This window comes from Dermacentor andersoni, chromosome 1, assembly GCF_023375885.2.
Source record: "Dermacentor andersoni chromosome 1, qqDerAnde1_hic_scaffold, whole genome shotgun sequence".
Classification (NCBI taxonomy): Eukaryota; Metazoa; Arthropoda; class Arachnida; order Ixodida; family Ixodidae; genus Dermacentor; species Dermacentor andersoni.
In genome coordinates, this window is record NC_092814.1 from 176795016 (window position 1) to 176822901 (window position 27886).

A 27886-nucleotide genomic window follows, 5' to 3' on the forward strand; every position below is an offset into this window, starting at 1 on the left:
CACGAACTACCCACAACTGCCAGGCTGGTCGGGTGACTGCAGCGCCGAACTTTCTCTCTAACGATTTTAGGATGAAACTCAATAGGTAGACATTATTCCTGTTGCAAAAACACAGCTGTTCGAAAGTAATGGAACCCAGCAGCTTTCAGAAGACACAGTCCGTCAATCCGCGTTTCCGCGGATTGACGGACAGTCTGTTCGGGCGTTACAATGGCGGTAATGTCCACGTTGATTCCCTGACGAAACAGTAACCACTGACGGTCGCAACTACCAAGCACTTCGGACAATACTTGCATGAGTAGCGATGCGCCAGGAATATATATATATATATATATATATATATATATATATATATATATATATATATATATATATATATATGTAGACAGTCGAGCAACCTTCCAGAGAAACTGATGCCAGAGAGCTGCTCCATTACCCTTTCAAGTTCCTTCGTGGAACCAATTTGTACACACAAGCAAACTTTCCCTTTCCGTCTTTCTTTCCGAAAGAGAGGCAACTCTTGCTGTGAACTCGGCCAGCTGACTGCCCTGCCAAAAAAAAAAGGAAGAAAATAACAAAGAAAAACACACAGAAGCTGTCGAAATGGCGGAAATGACCTACAAGTGCGTTCTTCGGCGGTCGCTTGCAACAAAATGGGTCTTCAGCACGACGCTCGTCGTGCCAGATGATGGCAGATGGCATGCATGTAGGGCTCCGAACGTGATAATTGAAGCTTGTGGGAGGACGGTGCATTCCTTCACTCGAAAAAAAAAAGAAAGAAAACCACACAGTCTTGTGGAGTTGTGGTATCTTACTGCTAAAGTCCAGCTAGACCTGCCTCCAGCTTGGGCTCAGTTCTCCACAAAGTACTCCTCGAGCGTGCCGTTGTGGCAGAAAGACGTCGATTTGCATGAGCTCTTTTTTTTTCTGGTATGCGCAGTCATATCCACTGCTACTGTCATACACTGAGCAGTCGCTGCTGGCCAGATCACCACTGTAGCGTCTTGTCCCGCACGTCTTGCCAAGAAAGACTGTTCGGGCTGTAGAACTGGGCGAACCACTTCCGGAATGCCATGATCGTTTTGTCTTCCTTAACCAACGCTGGGCTCTTCATGTATGACTTGTGGTTCCACACGAATATGTCCCTCTCAAACTGCAAATGAGAGAGAAGAAATAATCGTGTTACCACAGCCTGGTACGCAAACAGATAAGGAGAGCAAAAACAAACTAAAATATTCATTACTATACACAGAATATACAGGGTGCCCCAACTATCATGCACCAAGATATAAAAATATGCAAATGCCACGCAGCTGGACAGAGCCAGGATAATGTTGTTTGCCGTCGCTTGGAGATACTCAGATTATTCTTTGCATTCCGCCGAATTGCATACTTGGTCTTCATAAATGAATCAACTTCTCAAATATTATTGCGATAGCAATTATATGGACACTCCAGGAGCCTTCTTGTCGTCGCCGTCGCCGTGATGTTCCGTATAAAGTCCGAAGGCGATAACACCGTCGCCGCGCGTCGTATGCCGTGTGTGCGAGTGAAAGCACGCGAAGGAAGCCGACGATCGCGGCTCAGTCTAGCGCGCGCGAAGGAAGAAAGCGGAGAGCAAGCGCACCACATTCCATGGGGCGAAAGGCCGTGCGGGGATTGGAAGGAGGGAAGGAGGGGCCTGGGTTGTGCTCCGGCAGCAACATGTAGGGAGGAAAGCGCGGAGGTAGCCGAGGGGGAGGGGGGGGAGGGGTGGCTTCGACTCCGCCAACAAGTGCGTACTTTGCACGGCCACGCGGTCACGCGCGCCGTCTCTTGAAAGAGATTCACAGACGGCGCATACCTGTGTGCGCGCTGTGTTCTCGCCGCTTTTGCGTTGAAGCGATCGAACGCACGAAAGTAGCTTCGCTCGCTGCTGGTGTCGCGCTTGCTGACACCAGCGTTTTGACAGCGAGTGTCCGTGCTCGTCGAGTTCATGCGTTCATGTTTGCTTGTGCGCGCTGACACCATGCTTGTTAATCCAGCTAGTAAGCGATTGTTTCCGCGTTTATAAGTCAGATAAAATTAATATCCTTACTTCCTATAGCTGTCTATTAATTTACTATAGCAATCGATGCTTCGCCTTCCGGGTGACACTGCGACTTTTTTTAACTAGATGAAAAGTGTGAATGAGAAAATTGTAGGGCAGCATGAAAAACTCCCGATACAGCTTTCTGTTGCTCAATACGTGCTAAATAAAAAAGTGTTTTTCTAGCGAGAAGGAAGATGGCGAATACGCGCAAAATTGCCGCGCGACTGGCCACTCAAGGCACTTTGCGTGTATTCGTGGGCTGCTTTGACGCTTATTCTTGTAGCACGTATTGAGCGACAGAAAGTCGTATCGGGAATTTTTCATGTTGCTCTACAATTTTCTCATTCACACTTTTCATGAAATATAATGTTTGAGAAGTTGAATAATTAATTAAGTCAAATTATGTTATTAGGCGGAATGCAAAAAAATAATCTGAGTATCTCTAAGCGACGGCAAACAACATTACCTTGGATCTGTCCAGGTACTTGGCATTTGCATATTTTTAAATCTTGGTGCATCATAGTTGGGACACTGTGTGTGCATCACTTGCAAAAGCCCCACTGAGCGATGTACTCCGTTGGCCGCGGATAAAAGTGTAGATTTCGGCCACAATATTTCAAGGCCAGGTGCTCAGGTTGCGGGACGCTTGCTGATTGATTGCTGATTGAATGATGCTTGATGGAATGATTATTTTACTGGTCGTGCATCTTGTAAATGTTCAGTGCTGAAGTACCTAGGGTGCCTTTGATGGCTGCAGTAACAAGTAAGTCTAATGTAGTTAACTGTTTACGTGTCAATTAGATAATACGCATTCTAATAGTGTCCCCGTAATGCGTATCAGCACCTCAAAAATAAGAATAAAATATTCCAGATCAAGTTCACTGACGTGGCAACAAAATGCAGTGTATGTTTTGTGGGGATGCGCGACTTTCACGCGTCCCCTGATATGTTGCCTCCTCGCATAACTCCCGTCTCCTGTAATCCGGCTTCGCCGCGAGACTTTACTGCGGCGGTAGGTATACTTGCAGGGTAGTACGAGAGATGGCGCGATGGATGGATGGATGGATGGATGGATGTTATGAGCGTCCCCTTTGGAACGGGGCGGTGGGTTGCGCCACCAAGCTCTTGCTATTATGCTGTCTGATGTCCTACCTAGGTAAAACAATAAAAAAGAAAAGAAAAACACGATGAACTCCCACAACCAAATTTTCTGATCCCCTATTGCGAACTGTGCTTTTGTACGTCTCCGTTTTTTGCCGTTTCCCTACTTTTCTTCCACGAATACTCCAGTCGCCTCTTACTAATCCCTATTGTGGACATGTTTACTTTTTCACTGCTCTCGCTGAACCCAAGGGCTTCAAGGAGGCCAGTGGTGCCTAAATCGACCGCTGGGTAGACGCGAGTGTTGCTCTGCTAACGCCACCTAACGGCGGGGTTACTTAGGCGCAAAAAGGAGAAGCATCTTCCTCTTTGGATCCGTCTCGGCAAGCGGCGCGGACGTTCCGCGCGTGCACCGATCCATGCTTCTGCGAGACCGTCTTGCGAGGCCTACCCCGGAATGGACGAACACGATCGTTCGAACGCGCCATCGCGCGTGACCGTACACGCGAACGACCAGGCGTTGGTGTCCAGCATGGGGCGAACATATTCGCTCGCTATCCGGTCGCGGTGAGTTGGACTTCGTCGATTTGTCCCACGCCCTTCGGCATGTTTTGTGGATAGCAACTCGGCTAGCAGGCATTAGTATATGAAAGGGCAATAAGTGCCCGTGTGATTGTTTGCACTACTGTGTTGTTCCTTTGTCCCAAGAGCACGGGTGAGAACCCACACTTTCAACGGGGCACAGGCGTAAGAGTGACCTTTCTGAATCATTGTATCTAACAGCGTCGTGCTATGAAGATTTAGAGCGCGGCTTTTTGGTTTTTTGTGGCTACGTACAATGACATCTTTGTGGTTTGATGTGCACTACAAGCTACAGCAATATCTAGCATTAACTTCCTTGTCATGCAATGCCCAAAATACTAATGGCACTCCGGGGAGTGCTCACTAGGGCTATGAATTGAAGTACCCAACACTTACGAAGAGGGCCATCGCCGGGTATGACACTTTAGAATGTGATTTTGACTAGGAGGTCAAAGAATAGTCCCGTCAATGGAAGAGCTCGGTTTTCAAATGGGATGAAGCGGCCGGAAAATACTACAACCAAGGAAATACTCCGTTTTTCTTCAATATTATTGGATTTGTGGACCGCGAAATTAAGCCGGGGTGGTAGATTATTTATGTATATTATTTATGTTTTGAGAGATCAGAGGAAGCTCATTCGAAGAAAAAATTGCAGCAAATAAATGAATGTATCCACTACAACAAACATGCTGTGAACGCAGCCCTAGAAAGTGGTGTGATTTTATGCAGAAATAGCGCTACCACTTTTTTACCAACCACACTCATGCGGTGCTTAACCTCAACACTTGTCCGTGAATCTGTAGAGTAGGTTTAAAGGCTGCCGGTATGGAGCCGTCGACAAGATTCAGCGCAAGTCACTAAAAGAGCTGATACGCTTCGAGAGGAGGGCTTCCACGCATACTTTCTGGAGTGGGAAATCAACTAGGGTCTATGTATTGCTTCAAAAGGAGAAAACTTGCCTAATCTTTATTGGCTGTGTTATGTATTTGTCTTCTGCCTTGTAATGGACCCGGGACATTCGTCAAGCTGCTATGACAGCTGTTTACCAAACAGTCTGTCTATTGTATTTGCAGGTAAATGAACTCAATTTATTTCAGTTGAAACTAATAAAACTACTGCTGGAAGCCCAATAGTGCAACTTTGTGATCGCATATTTTATCAAGTCAAGCCACGACGTAACAGGGGCATTGCATCTTATTTTGAACCAAATGGCGTTATTGTGGTCAATTTTTCTAGCACACGTATTTTTGAGCCAATTCATGGCTTACAGGTTTTGTTGACAGCTCATACTTTAGCTACACAAAAATTAAAGGAATCAGCATAAAATAAGCTATTATAATATATAAAAGTAGCGGGCAAGGAAAAAACTACCTTACTATTCGCCAGAATACCATGCGAACAATAAAAGCGTTTGACGCTGCACATTATTTCGTGTTTCTGGGCTCAGAGTAACACTAAACGCAAGTTTTTAAGGTCTTTCGATTTCACGCTTCACCGAATAGAGGGACGACACACAAAGTGTGTTTGTATTTGATTGTTTCACTCGCGTTCGGTCCGAACAACGTAAGCTAACGGAGACAAATGTAATGTAGATACTGAATGTTGCGTCAGTACCCTAAACGAAGGGGGGGGGGGGGGGAGGGAGGAGGCTGCGTTAAATGGAACTAAATCGTGTTCAGTATGAATAGCATACTAACGTGCGCACGCCATTTGTAATCATGATATAGATGTCGCACCGTGAAAGACTGTCGGGTACCCACGTATGAGGTCATTGAACGTAGAAATAGAAGTAACAATTTCAATTACTGGCACCTACAGTTGACAATAGCCGACTGCTTTGACACGTTTCGCGGAACTAGGAGCCTGGCGCAATGAGTTTGTCCTATCACAGAATGAATATAACTGAGGGTAGACCATCTTAAAACGAGAGCGCTGAGCGTGGATCACCTGCAAACTGAAAATTGGAGAAGATAAGAAGCGAGGGGTAAGTGATGCATGCGGTATTTCTGGAATCGATGATGGGAAACACAAACATGGCATTATGTGTAAGCTTGAACAGCACGAAAATGCACGTGGCTTATGAAGACCGCGAATGGTGGCGCTCGAATTAACAGGCAGTCGAGTAGTTTCTGAGGAAGAAAGCCCGTCATACCAAGTCGCCCGGGTACTCACCATGCCCTTGGAGGCCCAAGTGATGATCCAGAACACTATGCGTGGCATGCTGCGATCCGGGAAGTAACGATGCACGGCGCGCACGTGGAAGGGCTTCATGGGTGTCAATGAAAGCACGTAGCCGATGTTGCCAAAGGCGGTGCGCATTGTGGTCACCACGAGCGCTGGTCCGATCTGGGTGACGCAGAAGCGATACTCGTTGTATCGGGATAACCAGCGCAGCGGCGACGACGTGCGGCACACCACGTTGACTTGCGCCGTGTGGTCCCGAGGCTCCCAGTTGGTCTGCCAAAAGTGGCGCAACAGGCTACCGCGCATGGTTGTCTCGTCCTGCTCGAAGAAATTCTCGCCCGTGGCGAGAAAAGAAGGACCGTGCAGGAAGTCGAAATGTGCCACGTCGGCCGCGTTCTCGGCGAGCTCCTGGATGTGGCACGAGATGTGGTTTTCGGCGCGCCACCGCAGCGATCCGCTGCTGTCGATAGCGGCCACCTCGGGCACGTCACCGACGTGCCACGATGGTGGCTCCGACTCGGCGTGGTACCAGACAAAGAGCAGGCCCAAGACCTCCTCCGTAGTCCACTTCTTGATCTTGACAAACTCGGGCACTGGAAGCAGATAATGAGTGCCACAGTTATGGAACCCATAGGCTGTGGCTCGGCTCTGAGCGAAAAGGCACAACTCGCTTGCCTATTGGCCGCTCTGATTAGCTTAGGGAGATGAAGATGGAACAGACACAACGGAACGAAGACGTAAGCGCGAGCTCTAAATGTGCATTTGGTTCACTGTTGCAAGTAGGGAACAAGAGAAGCAACTTTTACTTTTTTACAACATGCGATGGTTACGTTGCTTCGACTTTGTGCACACCTTTCGAGGCGTAGGGTACGTGTGTGCAGGCTCCGGTATCCCCCTGAAATCTCCATCCGTGGAATGGACACTCGATGCAGTCTCCCACCACTCGCCCCATCACTCCAAGGTGAGCGCCAAGGTGCGGGCAATAGGCGTCCAGTACGTGTGCAACTCCATCATCAGTGCGGAATGCGACAAGATCTTCGCCTGTGCACGAATAAAAAATAGAAACAGGAGCGATTAGTAAGACAGCAAACCTGTAGACAGTTATAGTAATTTTCTAAATTTATGCTGTCGAAGTTTCCATGAGATACAATGATTAATCTGATAGAATAATCCAACTTCTGAAAAATCTCTACCGGCGAGAGTGCTAATTTTTCGGATCATTTCGTATGTTCAGCACGCTGAGATGACTTTCTCGAAAAGCACGGTATAAAGGTTATTTCACAGTTGCAGTGAGACCACGCTGATTTTGACGCTGCACCTTACATAGGAATTCTGAATATTTGAGCTCAACTTGCCCGCTCTGCACCACGCGGAGCACCGTGGCTTGGACTACCACTCCCAAGTCTACAATATTCAAAGACCTTGTGATCATAGAAACAGTAATGCACAGTGACGTGGCAAAATATAACTAGTGCGGGAACCCACGTCCGCTGTTTTATTGTTGGAGGAGCGTGATAGACCTTTGGGCGCATCTCTGGTACGCGAAACATTTAGGACGCACCTGGGAGGACAGCGGACCTGTGGTGACACCGGCGTTGACACCGGGCCGGACAATTCGGTGCCGCACGAAAATGTTCCAGTGTGTCTAGGACTATATGTGGACTTGATTCCCTGTCTTATCTAACTCCGCTCTAGGTTTTCAGAGCCTGTGACATTTATTTTATTTTGTTACATTTTAGAACACCTTTCCTAATATTATTGCTACCATGCCTGAAAATGAGTAGCCATCACCATTACAGGTGACTAAATAATTTGATCATAATTTCATTTAAATAAAAAAAAAAGAACAGCCCAATCATACATAATTTACACGACAGAGAATAATGGCCTAGAGTGTGCGGAAAGCTTCCGGAAAATTAAAAATTTTCAGTGGCTACAAAGCAAAATCTTACGCTGCGAGTTCATAACCAGCCATACGTACAGTCGTGGTCAAAATTCCCAGGCCGCAGCGACCATGCGCGGAGCGGCCACGCCCCGCTATCGCGGCGCTGCCATCAACGGCGCTCGCAGTCGCTCGCTGGTTGCGAGGATAAAAGAGAGCGAGAAGGAACGTCGCTCTCGCTTTATCGCTGTCGTACGCTGAGTGATCATAAAGTGGCGCGTCAGCTCGTGCGGCATTCAGCTGCGCTTTTACCTTTCGTGCTCCCGCCGCGCGAATGCGCTGCTGACAACAAAGAGCTGCCGCCAAGGTAATGCCAAGGTAAATATTCCTGGTAGCGAAGCTTCCATAGAACCCATACGTTCAAAACATGGCGGTTCATCAGCGGTTCCTGGGGCTTAGCGCCATCTGTACGAGGAGGGAACACTTCAGGCAGAAGACAAAATAATGTGACGCCATATCCGTTAAAAACAGAAGTGACATCATTTGTTCTCGAAGGCCCCAAATTAGTTTTGGTGGCATGCCATTAGAGCTGTATATTCATATGCCCCGCCATTTGACTTGATGGGCGTTTCAAGCTTTCAGTGCGGAAAGTGATGTAGGAAAAGGCCAGCCGTACGCGTGTCGAAATCGCGCACCCCTGCACAGAACATACTTTCTTTGGAGGCCGACGACAGCTTTATGTGTAGAGTGCTGGTCGTATCGTAGGACGCCAAGCCCGTGCGCAGTCGCACGAAAACAACTAAAGTAAACAGTTATCTGGCAGTCGTAACTCACTACTTTTGATTGTGCACTTTAGGAAACGATGAAGGGACCCGCGTTACCAAATTCAGACAAACGTCGACGAGCAAAACAGGATAACGTGTGAGGGGACGCGTATTGTAACAGGTGAACTTTACGAGCGCGCCTTTCTGCACACTTCAAGACCTGCATTGCATTGCAAGTGATAGCGGCGTAAACGCCGCCACCTCTTACGATTGGCGCTGAAAAAAGGTATTTATGGAAAATAATAAAATAAAATAGAGTTGTCTTTTATTTTCTCGTCACGCATATATAAAATTGATTGGCAATATTATTTTCATTTAATGAATCTAGCTGTGTCACGCTTTTTTCAGAATGTTTTTTTTTTCTTTCTCAGTGTTTGTTCCCTCCAAACATAGTCGCGCTTTTATTTGTTCCGAACCGCTTTTCGCCTGGAGCTTCGCGACCTATTTTGAACGACCTTGGTGATGCCGCGATGCTCCGTAGCCTACTGTTTGGTACCGCGAAGCTTAGCCACACGACCGGGGTGTTCTGGCGAGGTAAAGTGTCGGGTTTAAAACGCGATAGAAGTTGCAATGGGAACCAACCTCAGGGTTTCCCCAACCACAGACCAATGATTTTGAAGTCGATATCACTGCATGTTATGGAGTTGCTTTCCGATTGTTCGAACTAAAGACATTTTATCCATAAAAGCCAAACCCAAGACGTGGGTTGGGCGGGGCGACGCAACTGGCGCGAAAAAAGCTTTAGAGCGCTCCGTCGGGAGCACGAAGATATCAAGAAAAACGCTCCTGGCGAAGCGCCACATCCCTAGGACCAAAGCAGCGCAACTCACAAGGAACAGTTGCGTCTTCTTTCACTGCTCAATGTGGTTCACGTTGTCGACTTGTTCTTACTAATTATTTGCTTACACGGCGATTTAGCGGGCTCCGTAATAGTGTACAGTATAACGTCCTATCCTTTAGGCCTCTGACAGTAAAGAGGAATTGGCTGTAAGAGGATCCCAAGTTTGACTGCGAAACAAACTGCATTTGATTGTACGCTGTGCTTAATTGTACCTTTTCGTCGAAAAGAAACCGACAGTTGTTCCAATACAATTTTGTGGCTCTGCCTCACAAAGGCACGAACTTTGTCAGAGTACAATAATTTCGAACTTCAGAGTATTTCAGGACGCGGAACACCTACTTGGCTGGCACAGAAAACCACGCGATTGCTGTTACAGTTGCGAATTCAAATATCCCCAGTGACCGACAAATATATCACAGTGCTATCATAGCCTCGCGCTTGCACACTGAGCGTACTTTCTCCTCAGCCTTCTTTGTTCTTAACACTCTTTATCGCTCATCCAATCAAATAAGGTGTATGCGAACCTGACTGACTTCATTTTGTTACTGATGTATATTATACAACTCATTGAAGAGTATTCTTTTGGCCACTGCGATCGTAGCTTAGTGTGACTTCACCTCAACGGCAAATAAATAGAAGTTCGCAGGGACTGGCACGTGACGATTTAAAAAAAAAATATTACCAACGATTACAATACTCTCTAATGTGAAATTTGAGCGCAGCTCTATACGTATTTTCATTTTGCTATATATGCATGAAGATATTGACTGGGGCGGTGAATCTGTCTCGTGCGGCATGTTGCAAAGGAAGCGAAGTCTCGCTTCCCTAATCTGGAGATCGCGAGAGGCAGCGCATTGGTGATGCGTGGGCGCGATTCACAGCAGCCGCCGCCGACAGACCTCCCAGACGACGCACGCTACTCTGGCGCAATCTCGTAGTTATCATTGCCGCATTACGCTTTTCTTTTCACGCTTTCGCCATACCCTCCTCCTCTGCTTTCCGTCTCGCATCTTTCATCCCCCACTTCGCTCCGCGTTCGCTCTTTCATCCTTCGCTGTGCTCGTTCACTCGGTTACGCCGACGCCGACGCTCGCTGCAGGAACGGGCGCCCAAGAGCTGCGATCTAAAAATTTGGTGAGGTACGTATAAGAAAGAGCTCCTGTAGGGGTGAAACGCCAGCTGTAAGTTCTAGCCACCTCGCCTTTACTGTTTGTACTCCGGGCGGCATGACCGCGCAGTTTCTCTTTCATAAACTAACCTGTCCATTTGCGAACTTTACGCATAAAGGCGATGAAGCAGATGGAACAGCGCGATCACATTTGAGCACGTCTGAGCCATGATGTGATGCGGGCAACAATGGTCTGTATCCCGCGTGTCTGAATGGATCCAACCGACGTCGGGCGCATTTCGCAGCTTCGCACAGAGCGCACTAAAATTAATGTGAGGTGACCGCGACAGTGTCATATAGGTCCAAATAACAACTTATCGTAAAGTTAATTCGTTGTGCGGTGTCCCAGTATAACATGCCGTGAAACTGAGAGGAAGTGCAGCCCCTGTGGACTGCACAATGAAACCTACCTGGAACCAAACAGCCAGCTGCAATGCCTGCCAAACATGTACTGGGTGTTCATTTTCTCTTTGACGGAGGACCTTTTTCACGGCGTGCAGTGCGGCGGCGAGATGGAGAAGCAGGAAGGGAACGACGTTACAACAGATTTTCTTGGAAGGCTGACGTCACCGTGTTGCCTCCTAGACAGTTCTGTTGTTTCTTCAAACTCCCCTTTCCGCAAAGCCACCGCTCTACTCAACTTCCTCTCTGATATGTGTACCTGTAATTTTCCGCAACGGGTATAATGATCACCCCTGCACGACTATCAAACATGTCGGGTAAATGGAATTGTTTCCGAGAACAGCGGGTATGATGTCAGCCGTCAACGCCCACCAGACGTAAGAACAATTTGACTAACAAATTATCAAGTACAAGCAGGCGGAAGCCCTCGAGCCGCTGCAAGCAGCCAGCGGGATGGCATGAGGTGGCAACGCTGCGAGATAACATCTGCGCAGTTGCCGGCACGCGTGCGCACGTGGCACGCAGCCTTCGTGACGTTCTTCTTGCTCACGGGGAAGGAAGGGTTGCAACTCGCACATAAGCCCATCGCGACACTGCTGGCCGGCTAGCGGCTGAGGGCGGGGGTATCACAGGAAAGTTGCTTACCGAAGACGTCGAGGCGTTTGACCTGTCCTACAGTCAGCTCGGTCGATTCCATCACTGGAATCCAGCCGTTAGGGAAGGGCGGGGGCGTCGGCCTCGGATAACGCCGTCTCCGAAGCCGCTCGTCAACTTCCTGCAAGAGATGACGAGGCGCGGTCACAAAGTGCCTGCCGCGAAGCATAGGAAGACGCGCACGCCGCGAAAACCTGACGCAAGCCCACAAGCGCGGCGTGGCATGAGACCTTGCCATCGTTGCTGCTCAAGTAAAGCGCCTATAGAGGGCATTGCAGCGCAAGTTTTCCGAAATGTGTGTTCTGGAGGAGGATAACATTTCGCTTTTATATCTCCGCCTCCCTATTATCCCTCTTTCTTGGAAGGGATGTTAACGAGTAGAAGTGAGAAAGTAATGGAAAAGGGGGGTGCGAGGATTGTACAAAGAAAGCTCTTATGACAATTCGTTTAGTGCACACGATCCGGCTTCTCCCTTTATGAGGAAATGAAGGAGGGGGCGTCACGGTGCAATAATCTGCCATGCTGGAAGTCGAAGGCATCGTCATAAATAGGGCGCACGAGAAATGATTCATTCTGCAGCTAGATTCATACACAAAAATGAGCCCACCCAACGATCATGCTGAGGTGCCTGTTTGCCCTAATTGCTTTGGAAGGACGATTGAGAACTATGCACGAGACTGCAGCTTCCAGAAGACGGGAAGCCTCGTGACACCAACTCACCTTATAATTGCACTTCGTGCCGCGGTTACTGTGAACGGAGGAATGTCACTGCGGTTCGACTGGTATACTAATTAGTACCGAGTGTCGGTAGTTAGCAAAGGGACGCACTAGATAACTGTCTTTGTGCGTCGTGGGAGAGAAGTGATTTTACCTCAAAAGTCTTGGTCATAACGTCGTTACTTACTACGGAATTTGGTGATTCACATTTTCTTATTATTCTTCTGTTACTAGTGAAGGGAATTAATGGCTATAACTATTGTCGAGATCCACGTAGCAGAAAAGGAGAACAAGAAACGAAAATAAAGAAAGCTCATAACGTTCGAAAAGGAAAGAAAGAAAATGAATTTACTGCCTCTAGGGAAAAAAAGAAGTTTTTATCCGCGTTTTGGGCTTCCGTTTGTTGTCGTTTCTAATTACGGTCGTATAAGACGTCATTCAAAGATTTTAATGTTGTCGCTTGGTAAGTCACCGGACGTCTCAATGTACACGGAACATGTCGAACTTTTTCGGGTGTCACTTAGCTCAACAAGTTAGCGCTCCCGAGATTGGAAGGCCGCCGAGCTGGAGTTAGCGTCGACAAGGCTTCGTATCTGCAGTTGCAGTTTCCCGGAACGTAGCTATAGGAGTACTGAACGCTAAGGTAAAACAGGTCATGACAAAGCGCAATTAAATCACGGACAGGAGATGCGCGTAATAAATATCCAAAGACCTCCAGAAGCTCCAGAAGTAACTGACGCCACCTTCAGCTCAAAGTACACCTATTAGTGGTGAGAAGTTGGAGTGGCGCCCTCTCGCGTGTGACGTTACGGCCAGGACGCCGCTCGCTTCGGCTCGCTCGTGTGCCGCGCGCGCTCGTTCCCTTTCGTGCATGCTTGGGGTAATTATTGGTGGCTTGAGCCGTACTTATTGAAGGATATGTCGGCTTCTTTCTGCTGCCATGCCTGAACCGCGGTTTCTTCTTCAAAACCGCGTGAGTTGATAAAATTTGCGGCTTGGATATCGCGAGCTATGTAGCGTTGAATGGGTCTAGTGGCCTTGCAATGCATATGCGCCTTGTCTGTCCAGAAATATTGCGTAAAAAGATTATCTGCGAATTCAACACGCGAAGTTGTGTATGATGCTCGGCTAAACACTTAACGTTCCCTTAGTATTTAGCTATGAGCGACACTGCATTTTACATTGAAGAAACCCTTGGCATTTGGTGTCGACATTATAAATCCGTGTTAGAAGGACACTGCCCAGCGAAGCTTTCATCATGATTCTTATTACTCTGGTGAGTTGTTCTAGTCAAATATGGGCACTTTATTAATGAGTAAAAGGAAAAGTTAGGCGCATTTTGTATGAAAAAGTCTGCTGCTATACTTTCACCGTTCTCTGAAACAGGCACGCAGAAAACGCATTGCTCATGCGGTTAACACGACGGCGGGTCAGGTAAATGCTTCACGAATACCATATCAGCAATCACCTTAAAGAAAAGTTTCGTGATTAAGATCGAGAGCCAATCCAGTGGCGCTATGTATATCGCATTATAGTTAATCTGGTTAACCTCTCTGCCTTTCACCTCTTGTTTTCCTTCCTGTATCATAGTGGCCTTCATAGTGACCCTCAGTAGCCTTTATCGACAATATGGCATACCCCTCAAGCAACGGATGCAACCGACTGTCGTTATGGCAAGATACGCATTATTCGTGAAACCCTTCAGTTCACTACAACTTAGAATTGAAACCCTGATGCTGTTTTTACGGTGTCCATTACAATGCTTAAAGTATACACGAGGCACTACAGCGCACCACAGGCTGCCTTGAAAATTAAAATTCAAACGCCTTCCAACTCACCATGTCTCGAAGCTGCGTTGTTTAATTATACAAACTGAGAACTAGGCACTTCGTCAGTACATCAGAGAGAACGTCGCTTTCCGGCCTCATAAGGTAGACACTACAAGCCTCACATGAATTCACTTGATTTTTGACCTCCACCGCGGAATAATGATATCTTAAATATGTCCCATATTACTAATAAGTGAGGCTTCCGCTTATTTCTGGCTGCAGCCATGCACTCCAACAGGCATATTTCACTCAAAAATTTGAGCCGAGCAGCCTGTGTCAGATCGCCAATCAGATTCGTCATGTCTGTTACTAAAGCAACAAGCACTAGTAAATTGCTCAAGTGAGTTGAACGTGTAGCATGAAAAAGGGAATAAATATTGGTACATCCCTTTCCGTATCCTGCAAACGGCTGTAAGCCTCAATTAGCTTTACTTCTAATTACTGCCACTTAAGATTAACCGGTGAAGAACGGCCTAACTTTCAGAAGCAGTTAAATAAGTAAGTTGTGCTGGTAGAATCTAAACTGCAGTGTTGCTCTAGCAGTTAATAAAAGAACAACATCAACGTGGTAAGTCCTCGTGTTACTGTCGAGCGCTACTACGAAGGAATTAAAAAATGTGTTATTATACCACGAACTACTCGTAGTGAGCAAACATAATTTAGTGGGTTAAAATCAAGTAAATGTTGTAGAAGTCATATATCACCAGCGTTTCTGAGATGCTTGTTGCATCACGGTAGGTATGATATCGTAATTGGATTCTTATATGCTATGTTATTGCGTTTATGCTTTTATTATTCACGTGAGCTACCGCTTGCGTAGATCCGCGCATGAAAAACCCGCAGTGGGCTGGTCTGAGCTCCTTCAACTGGCACTGTAGCGTTACCTTTGAGAAATACAGGGTGTTCCAAATGAAGCTTTATGACCTTCTTAAAATTAGGCACTAGGAGGCACGGCAAGACCACCTGTGCAAATAATTTATGTGGCCAGGGGGACACAAAGTGAGATTATAATTATCGCTGTCAGCAGCTCATTTAACTGAAATTGAATAATTACCTTTTTGTTGACTGCAGTAAAAAAATCCATTTTTTTCCCTTTATTCATTACTTCTCTCCACCTTGCGGGTTTCCGCAGAACTACTACGTCAAACTCTTGCCTTTGCTTCGTGTTGTCGACAAATTCGACTTCGCCCTGCCATCTGCTAGCCGCCTGGTTAGCTCAGATGGTAGAGCGGCTGCCCCGGAAAGGCGGTGGTCCCGGGTTCGAGTCCCGGACCAGGACGAATTTTTCTTCAACTATGAGGCTTTCCTTTGAGGAACCCGTATTGGGTTTCCTTTGTAGCAATTGCTACGAAAGGGGGTGGATGTCTGTTTTTCCCTTTTTTTCCCTTTTCTCATTACTTCTCTCCACCTTGCGGGTTTCCGCAGAACTACTACGTCATTGTCATAAGTTCCTTTTATGTCCAAAAACATAGCAACAGATAACCGTTTACATCTCTTTTGATGTTGAACGTAAGTGACCAGATTGACGACATTATCAATGGAGCAGCGGATACATCGAAAACCGGCCATAGTGTTTGGATACACTTTGTAATGTTCCAGGTACCACTCTAACCTGGCAGGGATCATGCGTTCCATCACTTTCCCTACGCAACTAGCCAGCACGATTGGGCGGTATGACATGAGCTCTAGTGGTGACTTGCAAGGTTTGAGCAGTGGCACCAAACGGCTTGTCTTCCATTCTTGAGAAACGTTTCTGTCCCGCCGGGATTCGTTGAATTTATCCAGCAACGCATTTCGTGCTCGAACACCCAGGCGGCACAAGATGCGGTAGGATATCAAGTCTGGTCCAGGCGACGACGACCGATTACACAAAGCAAGAGCCTCAACGAGCTCCTCGGTGGTGAAAGGTAGGTCCATGCGTAAATCCCGTGAATGCTGCATGATGCTATCCGTACCAAGGGAGCCTGTGTGCTTTGACTGACATGCAATCTTCCTGCAGAAATCTTCCGTTACCTCGACGTCCTCTCGATGTTGTAGAAGCGCCAGGGCTTTGAATGGCACGCGTTGTTCGGGAAGTACACGTAGCTCTCATATGGCTCTCCATATATGAGAAAGATATTTTCGGGGGTCTGGGGATTCACAAAATTTTGCCCACCGCTGAGACTTCAGTTTGTCCATTCGGCTTTGGATCTTTATTTGAGTGTATCTGGCTATTCTTAGATCATCGATGGACTTAGTGCGTCAGTACCTACGCTCCGCACGCCGACGAATCGCACGGAGTCGCTGCAACTCTACGTCGGATTCTGAAAACATTCGAGAGCATGTCAGCGTGCATATCTCATTCTGTGTTTCTTCCTCGATGGCTTGCTGAAGGCCAGAAGGGAGACCTTTGCGACAAGCTTCTTCCATGCTGGTTTCGAATGTATACCAGTCAAATCACCGGATTGTGTTTGGCGAATGACAGCTCGCCAAACCTTTGATCATAAGGTAACTGGGGTTATGATCACTCCCATGTGTCTCAATGTCTAAGAACGACTTCACATGAGTAGGAAAGCGACATGACGGAAACTCCAAGTCTAAGCAACTGCTGTACTGCAGAAAGAAGGAAACGTATTGAGATATCGGTGACTGTGTTGAACCATTTTGCAAAAGAATGAGTCAGACTTTCTGGACAACCTGGTGATGGAACATGGATCTACAATTATTATCTCGGGACAAAGGAACACTTCAAGGATTGGAGGTGTAGTTGTTCACCCAGGCAAAAGACATTTCTTCTGCAAAGGTCGGTGCAGAAGAAAATGGCGACAGTTTTCTTTTGAAGAATAGGAAGGGAATTCGGCTGGTAGACTACCTCCAACAGGGTGCAGCAATCAATGCAGAATATTACTGTGCTTTATTGGTGAGGCTGAGGTAAAACATACAGAAAACAAAAACGTTGAGGAAAGCTCTCCGAAGGTGTCATCCTGTGTCATGACATTCCGTTGTCACACACTGTAGGTGAAACAATGGCGAAACTGACCTCCTTAGGCTTTCAAGTTATGCCCTATTCACCATATTTGCCCTACCTGGCTCCTTCTGACTATCATTTTTTCCCCAGTCTCAAACACCTCAAGTTTCGAACGTTGTCACCTAAAGCTAGGGACAAATATTTGGCTGTGTTCTAGAGGCTTATAGTGCTAGAAATGAGTGGTTGCATCAGCAGACGGAATAATTTTATTATGAGGGACCTAAGAAGCTGCAGCACATATGTTGCAAGTCCTTTGACTTGCTGGGGAAATACGTAGTATAGTATGGCAGTTACAGGTTCTTAGCTAATTTTTGCTTCTGGGTAAAGCTCAGTACTTAACAAAACTCCTCCCCCCCTCCCCCCCCCCCTGTAGATATGACAATCACACAGCCCATGCTCACCTGTAAGAGTGAACATAGGGCGCACTTAGGCGGCATGACGACAACGAAATGACGACAGCGTGACGGCGATGGCATGATGACGGCCTCACAACTGCCATTTCTTATCCACTCGTTTATTTCACGGAGGCCCAGATACTCCTCTGACAATTCACTTTAAAATCGTGCAAAGCTCACACATTGTGGAAGTTGGTCTAAGCGAAAGCTATGGTGAGTCGGCAAGATGAAACAGCGCATCTCTACAAGAGGCGCGCAGAGGACCTCGGAGACAAATGCGCCCTGAAACAGGCAACACAAGTGGCATAAAAACGTGGCACAACGCCACCACCTACCACAGCATCTAAACCTTCAGACGCTACAACGCTTTCGTGTAAGAGCACGTGCGTCTCAAAGCACTAGTTGGCATTCGGCGGCGGAAGCACCCTACAACTCAGTTGCGTGAGAGCACGTGCCCCTTCAAAGTGCCTCTCCTCAAAAAAAAAAAAAAAAAAAAAAATCTGAGGGCACCCAGATTGATTCACAAGGACCTAAATAAAGTTCTTCATACCATACCATACCATACCATACCATACCATACCATACCTAAGCACTTCTTATGTGTTGTGAATGCAAAAGCATTCATGTCTAATTGAACGCCGCTGAGCGGTTCTTCGAGTAATGAACTCCTCGCGGGCGAGCCAGCGCGTTGAGACACTTGGCCAACGCCTCGTATATAGCACAAGGTCTGTGCACTTCAATCCGTGACGTCATGCTACCTTGCCCGACTGCCATATAATTTAATGTGGTCGCTCCCGAGTAAGCCACAGTGATTTTGACGTCACCGCGTTCTTCACACCGGGCTTGGCAATGGAAATTTCGGTCCAAGTAGCATGATTTCATAAAGCAGGGTGCACAGGCCTGTTTTCTAGGAGGCAATATTTTAGCCAAGTGGGTAAGACACTCGGCTTCTGAGCGCAGGGTCGTAGGCTCGAAACTTGCTACCGCCAACGTTTTTCCTTTCGAATTTATTCTGTTCTTTCATGCAGTAACTTTTTCATAGCGATTACTGAGGCGAAGTTAGAACGCAGGCGAGAGCATGCGAGGTCAAGGAACGCGCGGATAGCACAAGCTTCCGAGAGCAAGAAAGAGGGTGACGTGGCGTCGCGGCGATGCCCTCTCCCCTCACGCAACACGTGGAGCGCCGGCGCAGCAGCAGGTGTTCCTCTTGCCCACTCTGCTCCGTCGAGGCGCTCACGTAACGTCGCGTCGCAACAAATGGGAATTTATGTTCCGTCCTACTGCTATACAGACGCCGGCGTTTTCGCTCAGTCTACCATCAAAATCTGTTCTCCTTAAAAAATTGCCTCCTGCATACTCGTAACATTATAACAGAGCGCTGTGGCGTGCGCTGGTACCCTGACAACAACACATAAGAAGGTGACGGGTGGAGCCACACACGGAACACTCAGGAAGCAACCTGCTGGTGCTTATAACCGTACATTGCGCGCCTTTGTACCGGACAGAACAAACAGCCATGTTAGCACATTTGTCCAGTCTACTGTGAAGGCTTACTTGTGCCGCTCAGCAACGCACACCGCAATTTAGCATGTTCGATAGTGCAGCTCCTGAGCGGAGTTTGGCTATTTCAATGAGGCCTATTGAAATAACCAAACTGAACCGAATGTTCTCGAATAGAAACTTTTATCTATGAATGAAATTATAATTGATAACTGATTTTCGTGGAGAGATTCAATTATTTAATTGCGCAGCGTCGCCTGGACGCCCACTGAGAGAGGGCGCTAGCTGTCTCGTGCGCCTTATGTCCCACATTTCTGTTGTTGACTGAAGCATGTGTGTGTGTGTGTGTGTGTGTATGTGCGTGTGCGTGTGCGTGTTCGTGTTCGTGTGCGTGCGTGCGTGTGAGCACACACCCATGCTAATATCTCTGCGTATAGTAGCCCCATTTCGTCCCGAAGAAAGCCGAGTGCGCAAGGATATGCACTCGGCACGTTCCGTATACGGATACCGCACATGTCGGCATCCCGCCGGATCGTCACCGTATGCGACAAACTGAAGCACAGCGCATTCAAATCAAGCGCACGGTCCAATAGGAACCATGTGCGTGCGGCGAACAGATATTCTTTGGCAAGTCAGACTCTGGCTGATATTTTCGCCCTACCACTCGTTGGCATTCAGGAAAGCGATTAGTTTAACCTTGAATGCGTTGTAACAGCGAGTTGCATATTCGTTCGTTTTGGGGCTGTTCCATGCCAACTGTCCCAACCGTTGCGCTCGAACAATATACATTCCTCTTAAAAAAATTACAAAAAATTACGAATACATAAGTATTGCTTACATATTATTTTCCCAAAATATTTTGAGCGGAAAAAATGGTTTCTGGCCGTGAGGCCTGTTTGAATTTCACTAAACGGCGGGAAACCGAGTGCGAAACAAAATATTTCCGAAAAGGGATCGTTTCGCGCATTATTGCAAACACTGCGTTTCTGCGTTGTCTGAACATTTTTCTTTTGTTACAAAAGAGTTTCCCAAAATACTTATACATTGTTTAACCCTTAACAGTGGCAAAAATGAGCAAATTAGAGCGTTTTGGGAAAATTGTTTACAAAGAATGGTCACTAAAATAAACTTGGAATTATTTTTATAAAACTGTCCCTAACATGTATTATATTTTAAAATTTTATTTTCGCCGATGTGCTGCGCACTGGCTCTAACATAAAAAACCAGACTTCAGCAAAAATGCTGTTTCGGCCTATATTTAGACGTAGGTAACAAACTAAGGTGGTCCACGGAAAAATATGCACAAAGGCTGATATAACTGAGAAGCATAAGAACTCTTGCGTTATCACCGAGAAAAATGTTTTTCTTTTCTTTTTCTTAGTTCCACCACTGCAATATTTTGGTTCAGGCTTCAACTTCAACTCATGGCATGTTGACGGGACACACAACCCAACATAATTTTCTTCGCACAAATAGGGCGGTGTCCCGCTGCATATGATTTTCGGATTTTTTTTTTCGCATTGTATTCTTTGTTATTAAACGGGGTGATCATTTCTACGTTTTACGTAAGTTTTGAAAATCGCCTGTGGCAGATAGCATAATTCTTGTTCCTGAGTTTGATTATTTAAAGAGGCCTATAATATTAGCACGAGAACTTGAAGAACACATTCAGCTAATCAACAAAAAATCACTAATTAACTTCATAATTAGTTGCTTTACAGCACCTATTGCAGTTTGAAAATCGTAGCCGGTGAGTCTGCAAGACGTATCCGCTTGAACGGAATTTCCAGGATGACACCGATTTCGAGATATTATTTCCCAAAATCGGACGAAATACATGGACTTTGCAGTGACTTTTGTGCTTCAATGCATAGAAGAGCGTTTTGCTAAATAAATAAGTGTAACAACAATGCATTATTGTGGCCAGTTTGATGACGTATATCTCGAAACTAGTGCCGTTCTGGAAATTCATTTCAAGTGTATACGCCTTGTAAACTCACCGGCTACAATTCTTAATTTGCAATATGTTCTGTAAAGCAACTAATTAAGAAGCTACTTAGTGACATTTGATAATTAGTTGAATATGTGCTTTGATTTCTCCTGTAAGTAATGTTTACCTCTCTTACTAATCCCGATCAAGGCCTGCAATTCTGTCATCGGCAACAGCCTATTTTTTTTTAAGTTCGTTTTTTTTTAGAGAAATGAGTATTGGTCGAGTGCCAACGGTTGGGACAGTTGGCGTGGAATGACTCTTTGTTGTGTTGCACACGCTTCACGACTGCGGAAGTGTATAGAAATATGCAAAACTTTCCGAAATATTTATTTATTTATTTATTCAAAAGAACCTTACAGGCCCTATGGCAGGGCATAAAGTAAGGGGGGCATATTAAACCATAAAGGTTTAAAAAGTACAAATTTCCAACAGGAACAGTGCTATCAAGAGATTACCGTGTTACAAAATATTGAAGGCACAAGGAATACAAAGCAATATTTGAAGGCACACGAACACTTGTTACTGTTAACAGAGCAAATGTTATGATATGCATCAATTCAGAGTTGTAAGTTTTCCTGAGGGATATTATTCAAACGACAGTTTAAAAGCTCGGCGTAGAGAACGACTGACTAAGAGAAGGAGAAACGCAGGGAGGTAAATATCGGAAAAATTCGATTCCTTTCCTATACACGAGGGCAAGGAGATAGAAAGATGAGAAAGGAATCGAGCATCGATGCACAAGGCTACCAAGTTCTTTGAACATATACCCAATTAAGAAAGACGATATGTTGCTGATCATTTATTTGCATCGAAGATTATCCCGCTTCCGTAAAGCAAACCAGCCCAGTATGTGTCCCCGTGCTATAGAAGCCGGCGTAGCTCGGAATCACAGGGAAATCAAGATTTAGCGCTGTGCGCGGGATAACGTTCCGTGTAACATAACGAAGCCTGCCTAGTTTCTTAAAAGGTCGCACACAGATAACACCCCTATAATTTATCATTGCTTCGTATTGCATTACAGTATGTTTAGATCTGCAAGAATAATCTGAGTCTGTGATAACCCAACGCCTTAACTATCAATGGAATTTGCTAATTGCTCTGGGTTGTGACAAGTAGCGTTCTTCATTTATGAACCACACATCCGTTTAGAGTTAGTCGTCATGGACGCTACTTCAGAAGCTCGCGAGACTTCTCAAAGAGTAGGTGCCAGCCGACATTGCTTTTTTTCCCCGTGACAGGTACGACATGTCACTCCGACCGAGCGTTCACATCAGAAAAGAACAAGGGCTTATTATATAATCTTATTTTCTTAATTTTGTTTAACAGAGTGAGATGGCGAAATCGTGTTTATTGGTAGTAGCGTGGCCAGAAGGGTCAGGGGCGGAATTCACTAAGCTGCGCTGTTCGTACGCAATTTTTTAGCCCAAAAAGTGCTTACGCTAAGATAAAGATGCAACCGAAGTGGCAGCGCATTTAACCTATGGCGTCGTACCAGAGCGAGGAGGAAGAAAAGCTCTGTTTAAACAAGAAGGAAGGAAAGAAGCTCGGTCAACTAATAGCATAGTCACACATCATGCGTCTGTAGTTGAGGCTACGTTCTGATGACAAATCACTGCACACCCCTTTACGACACCTTCTTTTTCCGGGCGTCAGCTACAGCGCCGCCTAGCGTAACCACGTTCGCCCGTTCACCGCACCGCCGTCAAATAAATGGCAGTGGAAGTGTCACGCGTCGGTCTCGCACTTCTGCGAGAGCCAGAATTGATGGACATATGGTAAAACATTTGGAGCACAAAGAGACGCTCAGCGATTGCCGGCCAGGCCTGTCAGACTAAGCACGGCTGTAGCACCACCACCATGGGATAGCGTGGCAACAAGTGCCCCCTTGACGCATGCGTGCACTAACGGCATATTCGACTGGCCACTCTTCCTAGTGAAATGTTTTGTCCATTCGGATGCAGATTTCTCCGCACAGCGCATGAGTTACCAAACGTAAGTTCAGGAACTAATACCCTTTTCACAAGGCTCCTGCTGCCTCAGTGTTGCAACCTTATTAGCGCTCCGTCGTTTAGCATTTCTCTCGCCTTGCGCTGTTTTTCTCATGCGCAGGGTCGTCCGCTTGCAGCGGAGGCACCTCATCTGCATTCAAGTATACTCATACCAGTCTACGAAGGAAGATCCCTTTCTCCCCTGGGAGGGGGGAGGGGGGTGTACTTATATATACTGGTCCACACGCCGCGCAGTTTTCTTTATTTGTATATTTTTGTATGTCCTCAGCGCTTTGAACGCATTTTAAAATCAGCTGGCATGAAACGAGACAAGGTCAGACGTCTCTGCAGGTGCAGCAGATCGCAGGCGCTGAGCGCGGGCGCGCTTTGGACGCACCTTTAGCGCATAAAAATAGCGCACGTTGCCGTGTCTGTTCTCATTAGGTTATGTTACGTTAGTTATGCGGGACTGACGCCAGTGTTCAAAACCTCGCTCGCGGTCGCTCCGTCTTGCGATGCGGACACGGGTGAGCTCATTTCACCCGTGTCCACAACGTGACTAATCTCGGTGGCCTGGTGTCGACGCCCACTGAATTCCACCCCCTTTTCTCAGCTGTAGGAGAATTTCGAGTCGTCCGAAACGCAAAATATATCGTCGACACTCTGCGTCCACTAAGCTTCCGCGTTGTCGCAGAACTCGAATGCTCTCGACACAGATACGCCGGGCGCTGGATGCCGGAACACCCATCGTGGCAGTAGATTCCAGGAGTCACGAAAGGCAGGTATTCCCGTACATTATATAACTTCACACCCGAGGTGTCTTTCCAAGACTCAGGCACAACCATGTATCTGAGTAAGCTCAGTTGAGTTCGGATGATTTAGAGGACTGAGCTCGAAGGAGGCCGGGTGGATGTGCGTTGGAGCGAGCGGTGTTGAGCGCGTGAGAGTCGGAGTTCGAGAGCATCGGAGCTCCAGTGAGTCTGATAGAGTGCATGGGAGTAAGATTGAATTACATAAGATGCCGTGTCTCTCTGAATCCGTGAGACAACAGGTGAGTCATATGCATGATCCCGAAGCCATCTGACTGCGAACTTACACATGGTGTCGATCAAACCCAGTAAGCATGGGTAAGTGCTAGTGAATAAAGTTCTGATAACCATTAAACCAATGCGGGCAGTGGTAAGGGACTAGAATATATGGCAAATTACGCGGCCTTTTTTTTTTTTTTGCTATCAGCCCTTTAGCAAAGTTCTGCCTAGAATAAATTGCGCGCCTTACTCCTGCATAGGGTCCAAGTTTATCGGTGGGACATTTCTCCAGATCACGGGCACACTTAAGCGCGTTCTTTTAGACAGAATCTTCAACACTGAATGCTTGCGGGAGCAAAGAACAACATTTCTACTAATGAACAACACAGAGAAAAAATTGGGCTGTATTGCAGGATGGTTCGGCTGTAGTGCATTGCCGCACAACAAGAAACGCACAATCATTGCCATTCAGTGCGACGACCTTTGTCAGATATGAAACCCAAGTGCATTATAGGAGAACGTACTTGTGAAGCACTTTTGGCTCGCCAACGCGCGCCTCGCTTATTCATTCCGCCGGGAAAAGAATGCGCCAAACTGGCGGTCGCACTTTTACACGCCAGTGACGAAAAAAAAAAGTAAAACAGTGGCGCTTTGCCAAACGTGAACGACATACTAGTACATAACGATAATTTAACAGCGTCTTCACGAATGTTGCAACCCGTTGCACCGATAGTGTTCTCACCTGCTATAAACGCATAGCGTGGTCGTAAAACTGTCTCTATGATGGTATCGTACATGATCGATATAATCGGGCACATTCTAGTTTTGCGTGAGTGACTGCGTTACCGTAACTTAATCTGCAGTCACAGTGCCATATATATATATATATATATATATATATAATATCGGTATATAAAGCAATTGGGTCCCCTATCACACGTGAAAAAATAAAGGCAGAAGGAGCTATGGAGCACGCAAGGCAATCACGCATGCTTTAAGAACCTTCCCTGGCACGTAAACTAAACAACCTTCCAACTTTCGCGATATCTGCTGTTGTGCGCATACATTTTCTTGGCAGTTGGCATGCCTGCAGCTAACACAATGCCGCATACCACCTCTGTGTGTGGGCAGTGTCTTGCGGAGTGCGACAGACAGGCGCACTGCACGAGACGCTCGCTTACAAATCAAACACAGTAGCTTACCGCTTGCGTGGGCAAGCAGAAAAACAAACAACGAAAAGAGAGAATCGTCCCAGTGGGCGCGCTGACGTGTGAGGCCACTAAAATTATGCAGTGGTTGTTCGTGCAGGCATAAAGGTCTGTAATGCGTATACAACACATATGGCACACGTGCAATGCGTATTGTCTGGATATTACAGTGTAGTCGCCGTGGTATAAGCCTCCTCGAAGAGGTAGAAGGCGAGAGTGATAGGAACCTTCAAGTGGCAAATTGAGAGAGTTGAAAATCAGGCGCTTCGTATTAAGGAACTCGGACGATAACATAACGTATCGCTACCATTCCAAAAACCTAGAATATATATATATATATATATATATATATAATAATATTTGGGGTTTTACGTGCCAAAACCACTTTCTGATTATGAGGCACGCCGTAGTGGAGGACTCCGGAAATTTTGACCACCTGGGGTTCTTTAACGTGCACCTAAATCTAAGCACACGGGTGTTTTCGCATTTCGCCCCCATCGAAATGCGGCCGCCGTGGCCGGGATTCGATCCCGCGACCTCGTGCTCAGCAGCCCAACACCATAGCCACTGAGCAACCACGGCGGGTATATATATATATATATATATATATATATATATATATATATACCTGCCCACCTAAGCGACTCATCTAGCTCTTTACTGCGACAGTGGTAGGCTCTTACAGCAGACACTGCCATCGTCTCAGGAACAACTTAGTACCTGCGAAGCACAGAAGGCCGTCTACATCCGCTGCAATGCTGCCTGCTGTGACCACCGAAATACTATAGGGAGTGTTCATACGCACGCCTACGCAGAAGCGCACGTGTGTATGAGGGCTGCCTACGAAATACATGCACATGAAGCCCACACAAATTTCCAAGCTCGAAAGTTGCGTGATAGCGCAGCAATTAGCGTTTTCAGCACCCAATCGCATGGTGCGCCAACTGCATGAGTTTCATCTAGAGTGGTTGGGCGCAAAATTTTTTTTTCTTCTTCATATGGCAATGATGAAGCTGAACATGAGTGGATCGTCTGAAGATGACGGCAAGCTAACGACGGCCCTTGCGGCTGGAGCGGGTGACTTCCGCAAAGTGAGTTTTGAGCGTTCAGAAAATGAAAGAACAAAAGAAAACGCTCACTGCGTACGTCATCGCCAGCATAACCTTCTCTTCCCGCGCTAGTCTGCACCTACACATCACCAAGTAGAAACTACAGCCACAGTCTACTTATACTTACGACGGTTGTAGTGCTGCAGCTCTTCCTTAATACAATGTCGAGAAAAGGAAAAAGTGGCGTTCTGCTTGACTCCGTGCGCGCCAACTTTGTCAAACTTACCGAGTGGTCCCGCTAACCTTTTGTCAAGTCCTGCTTTTCTTTCGTTTTCTGTTTATCCCGAAGCTTCCATCTAATTTCTGTCACTAGCTTTTGTCGGTACGGGCCAGGGATTACAACATATGCAAGGAAAGCCATGAAGTCATTCCTTTGAGAGGGGACAACGTTGCTGAGATTGATTGCAATTGATTCGGTAGCAGCTTCTGTACCATATAATGCAATGCACACTGCACGGCGGAACAGCGAAGGCACCCTTTGCTGGTATTGGGACATATTGGGGGAGTTCCTCCAGCAGATGAGATAAATTATATAATAAAATTACAAGGTTTGACGTCCCAAAGTGAATCTGGCTATGAGAAATGTCGGAATTGGTTGGCCTGAACTAATTTTTATCATCAGGAGTTGTCCAACGTAAACTCGGAGCTTGATGAACAAACTGTCATTAGCAAGTTGGGTAAATTGGCAACCATCCATCAGCAGCAGCACCAATTACAACAGAAACGAGCACACACACAAAAAAAAGACAACGCCGGACAGCTCATGTCCTGGATTCTCTTTGCTCGTCCCTCTTGTAAATGCTGCGCTTTGAATATGGAACAGGCGCTTGTTGTTTTATTTCCGGCCCCACAGGAGTCCGGCCACTGCCTCGGGGAATCGAACCTGAAACATTGCACAATTTTTAACCGTGATGTGAGTTTGGATTAATTTTGCTCATTTTGTTAATTAATGTGGCGCAATTTATTGCGTCAGCTACTTTGGCAAGCGGTGAAAAAATAACGCAAACCCCTTGCAGTCGTGTTTTTGTTGCGGCCCTCACCCCCAGCCACTACTGCTCACGTGGTGCCAGCCCGCGCTCACGAGAGCACGGATGTTTTCGGTGGCGGCTGGCTGCTGCCGAATTGGCCTCTCTATCGTATTTTGCACGTCCCGTGACTACGCCATCGAGACTAACAAAAAAAAAAAATGAGTGGCTGCCGATGCCTGGTGGCTCACAAACATGCGAAGCAACCGCGAGGATTACCTCTGCGGGGCTGCGGCGTGGCTTGCGCTTGAAGAGGAGCACGGACACGACGAGTGTCAAGAGTGCGCCGACGATCGCCAGTGCCATGTGATAGCCGTTCGAGGAGAGGATCCCGGCATAGGCCCAGGTAGGTAGCACAGAAGGGCGGCAGGCATCCAT

The 27886-nt window shown here is 46.7% G+C and overlaps 1 protein-coding gene across 1 annotated transcript; it reads right to left on the bottom strand.

Moving 5' to 3' along the window:
- Positions 1-365: 365 nt before the first annotated feature.
- LOC140217859 (cholesterol 7-desaturase nvd-like) lies at positions 366-27886 on the bottom strand. Its single transcript, XM_072288058.1, has 5 exons — positions 27728-27886; positions 11701-11830; positions 6791-6979; positions 5927-6531; positions 366-1153 (listed from the first exon to the last, which is right to left on the bottom strand). Exons 1-5 carry the CDS (start codon positions 27884-27886, stop codon positions 989-991), a joined length of 1248 nt encoding a protein of 415 aa, XP_072144159.1. The 3' UTR covers positions 366-988.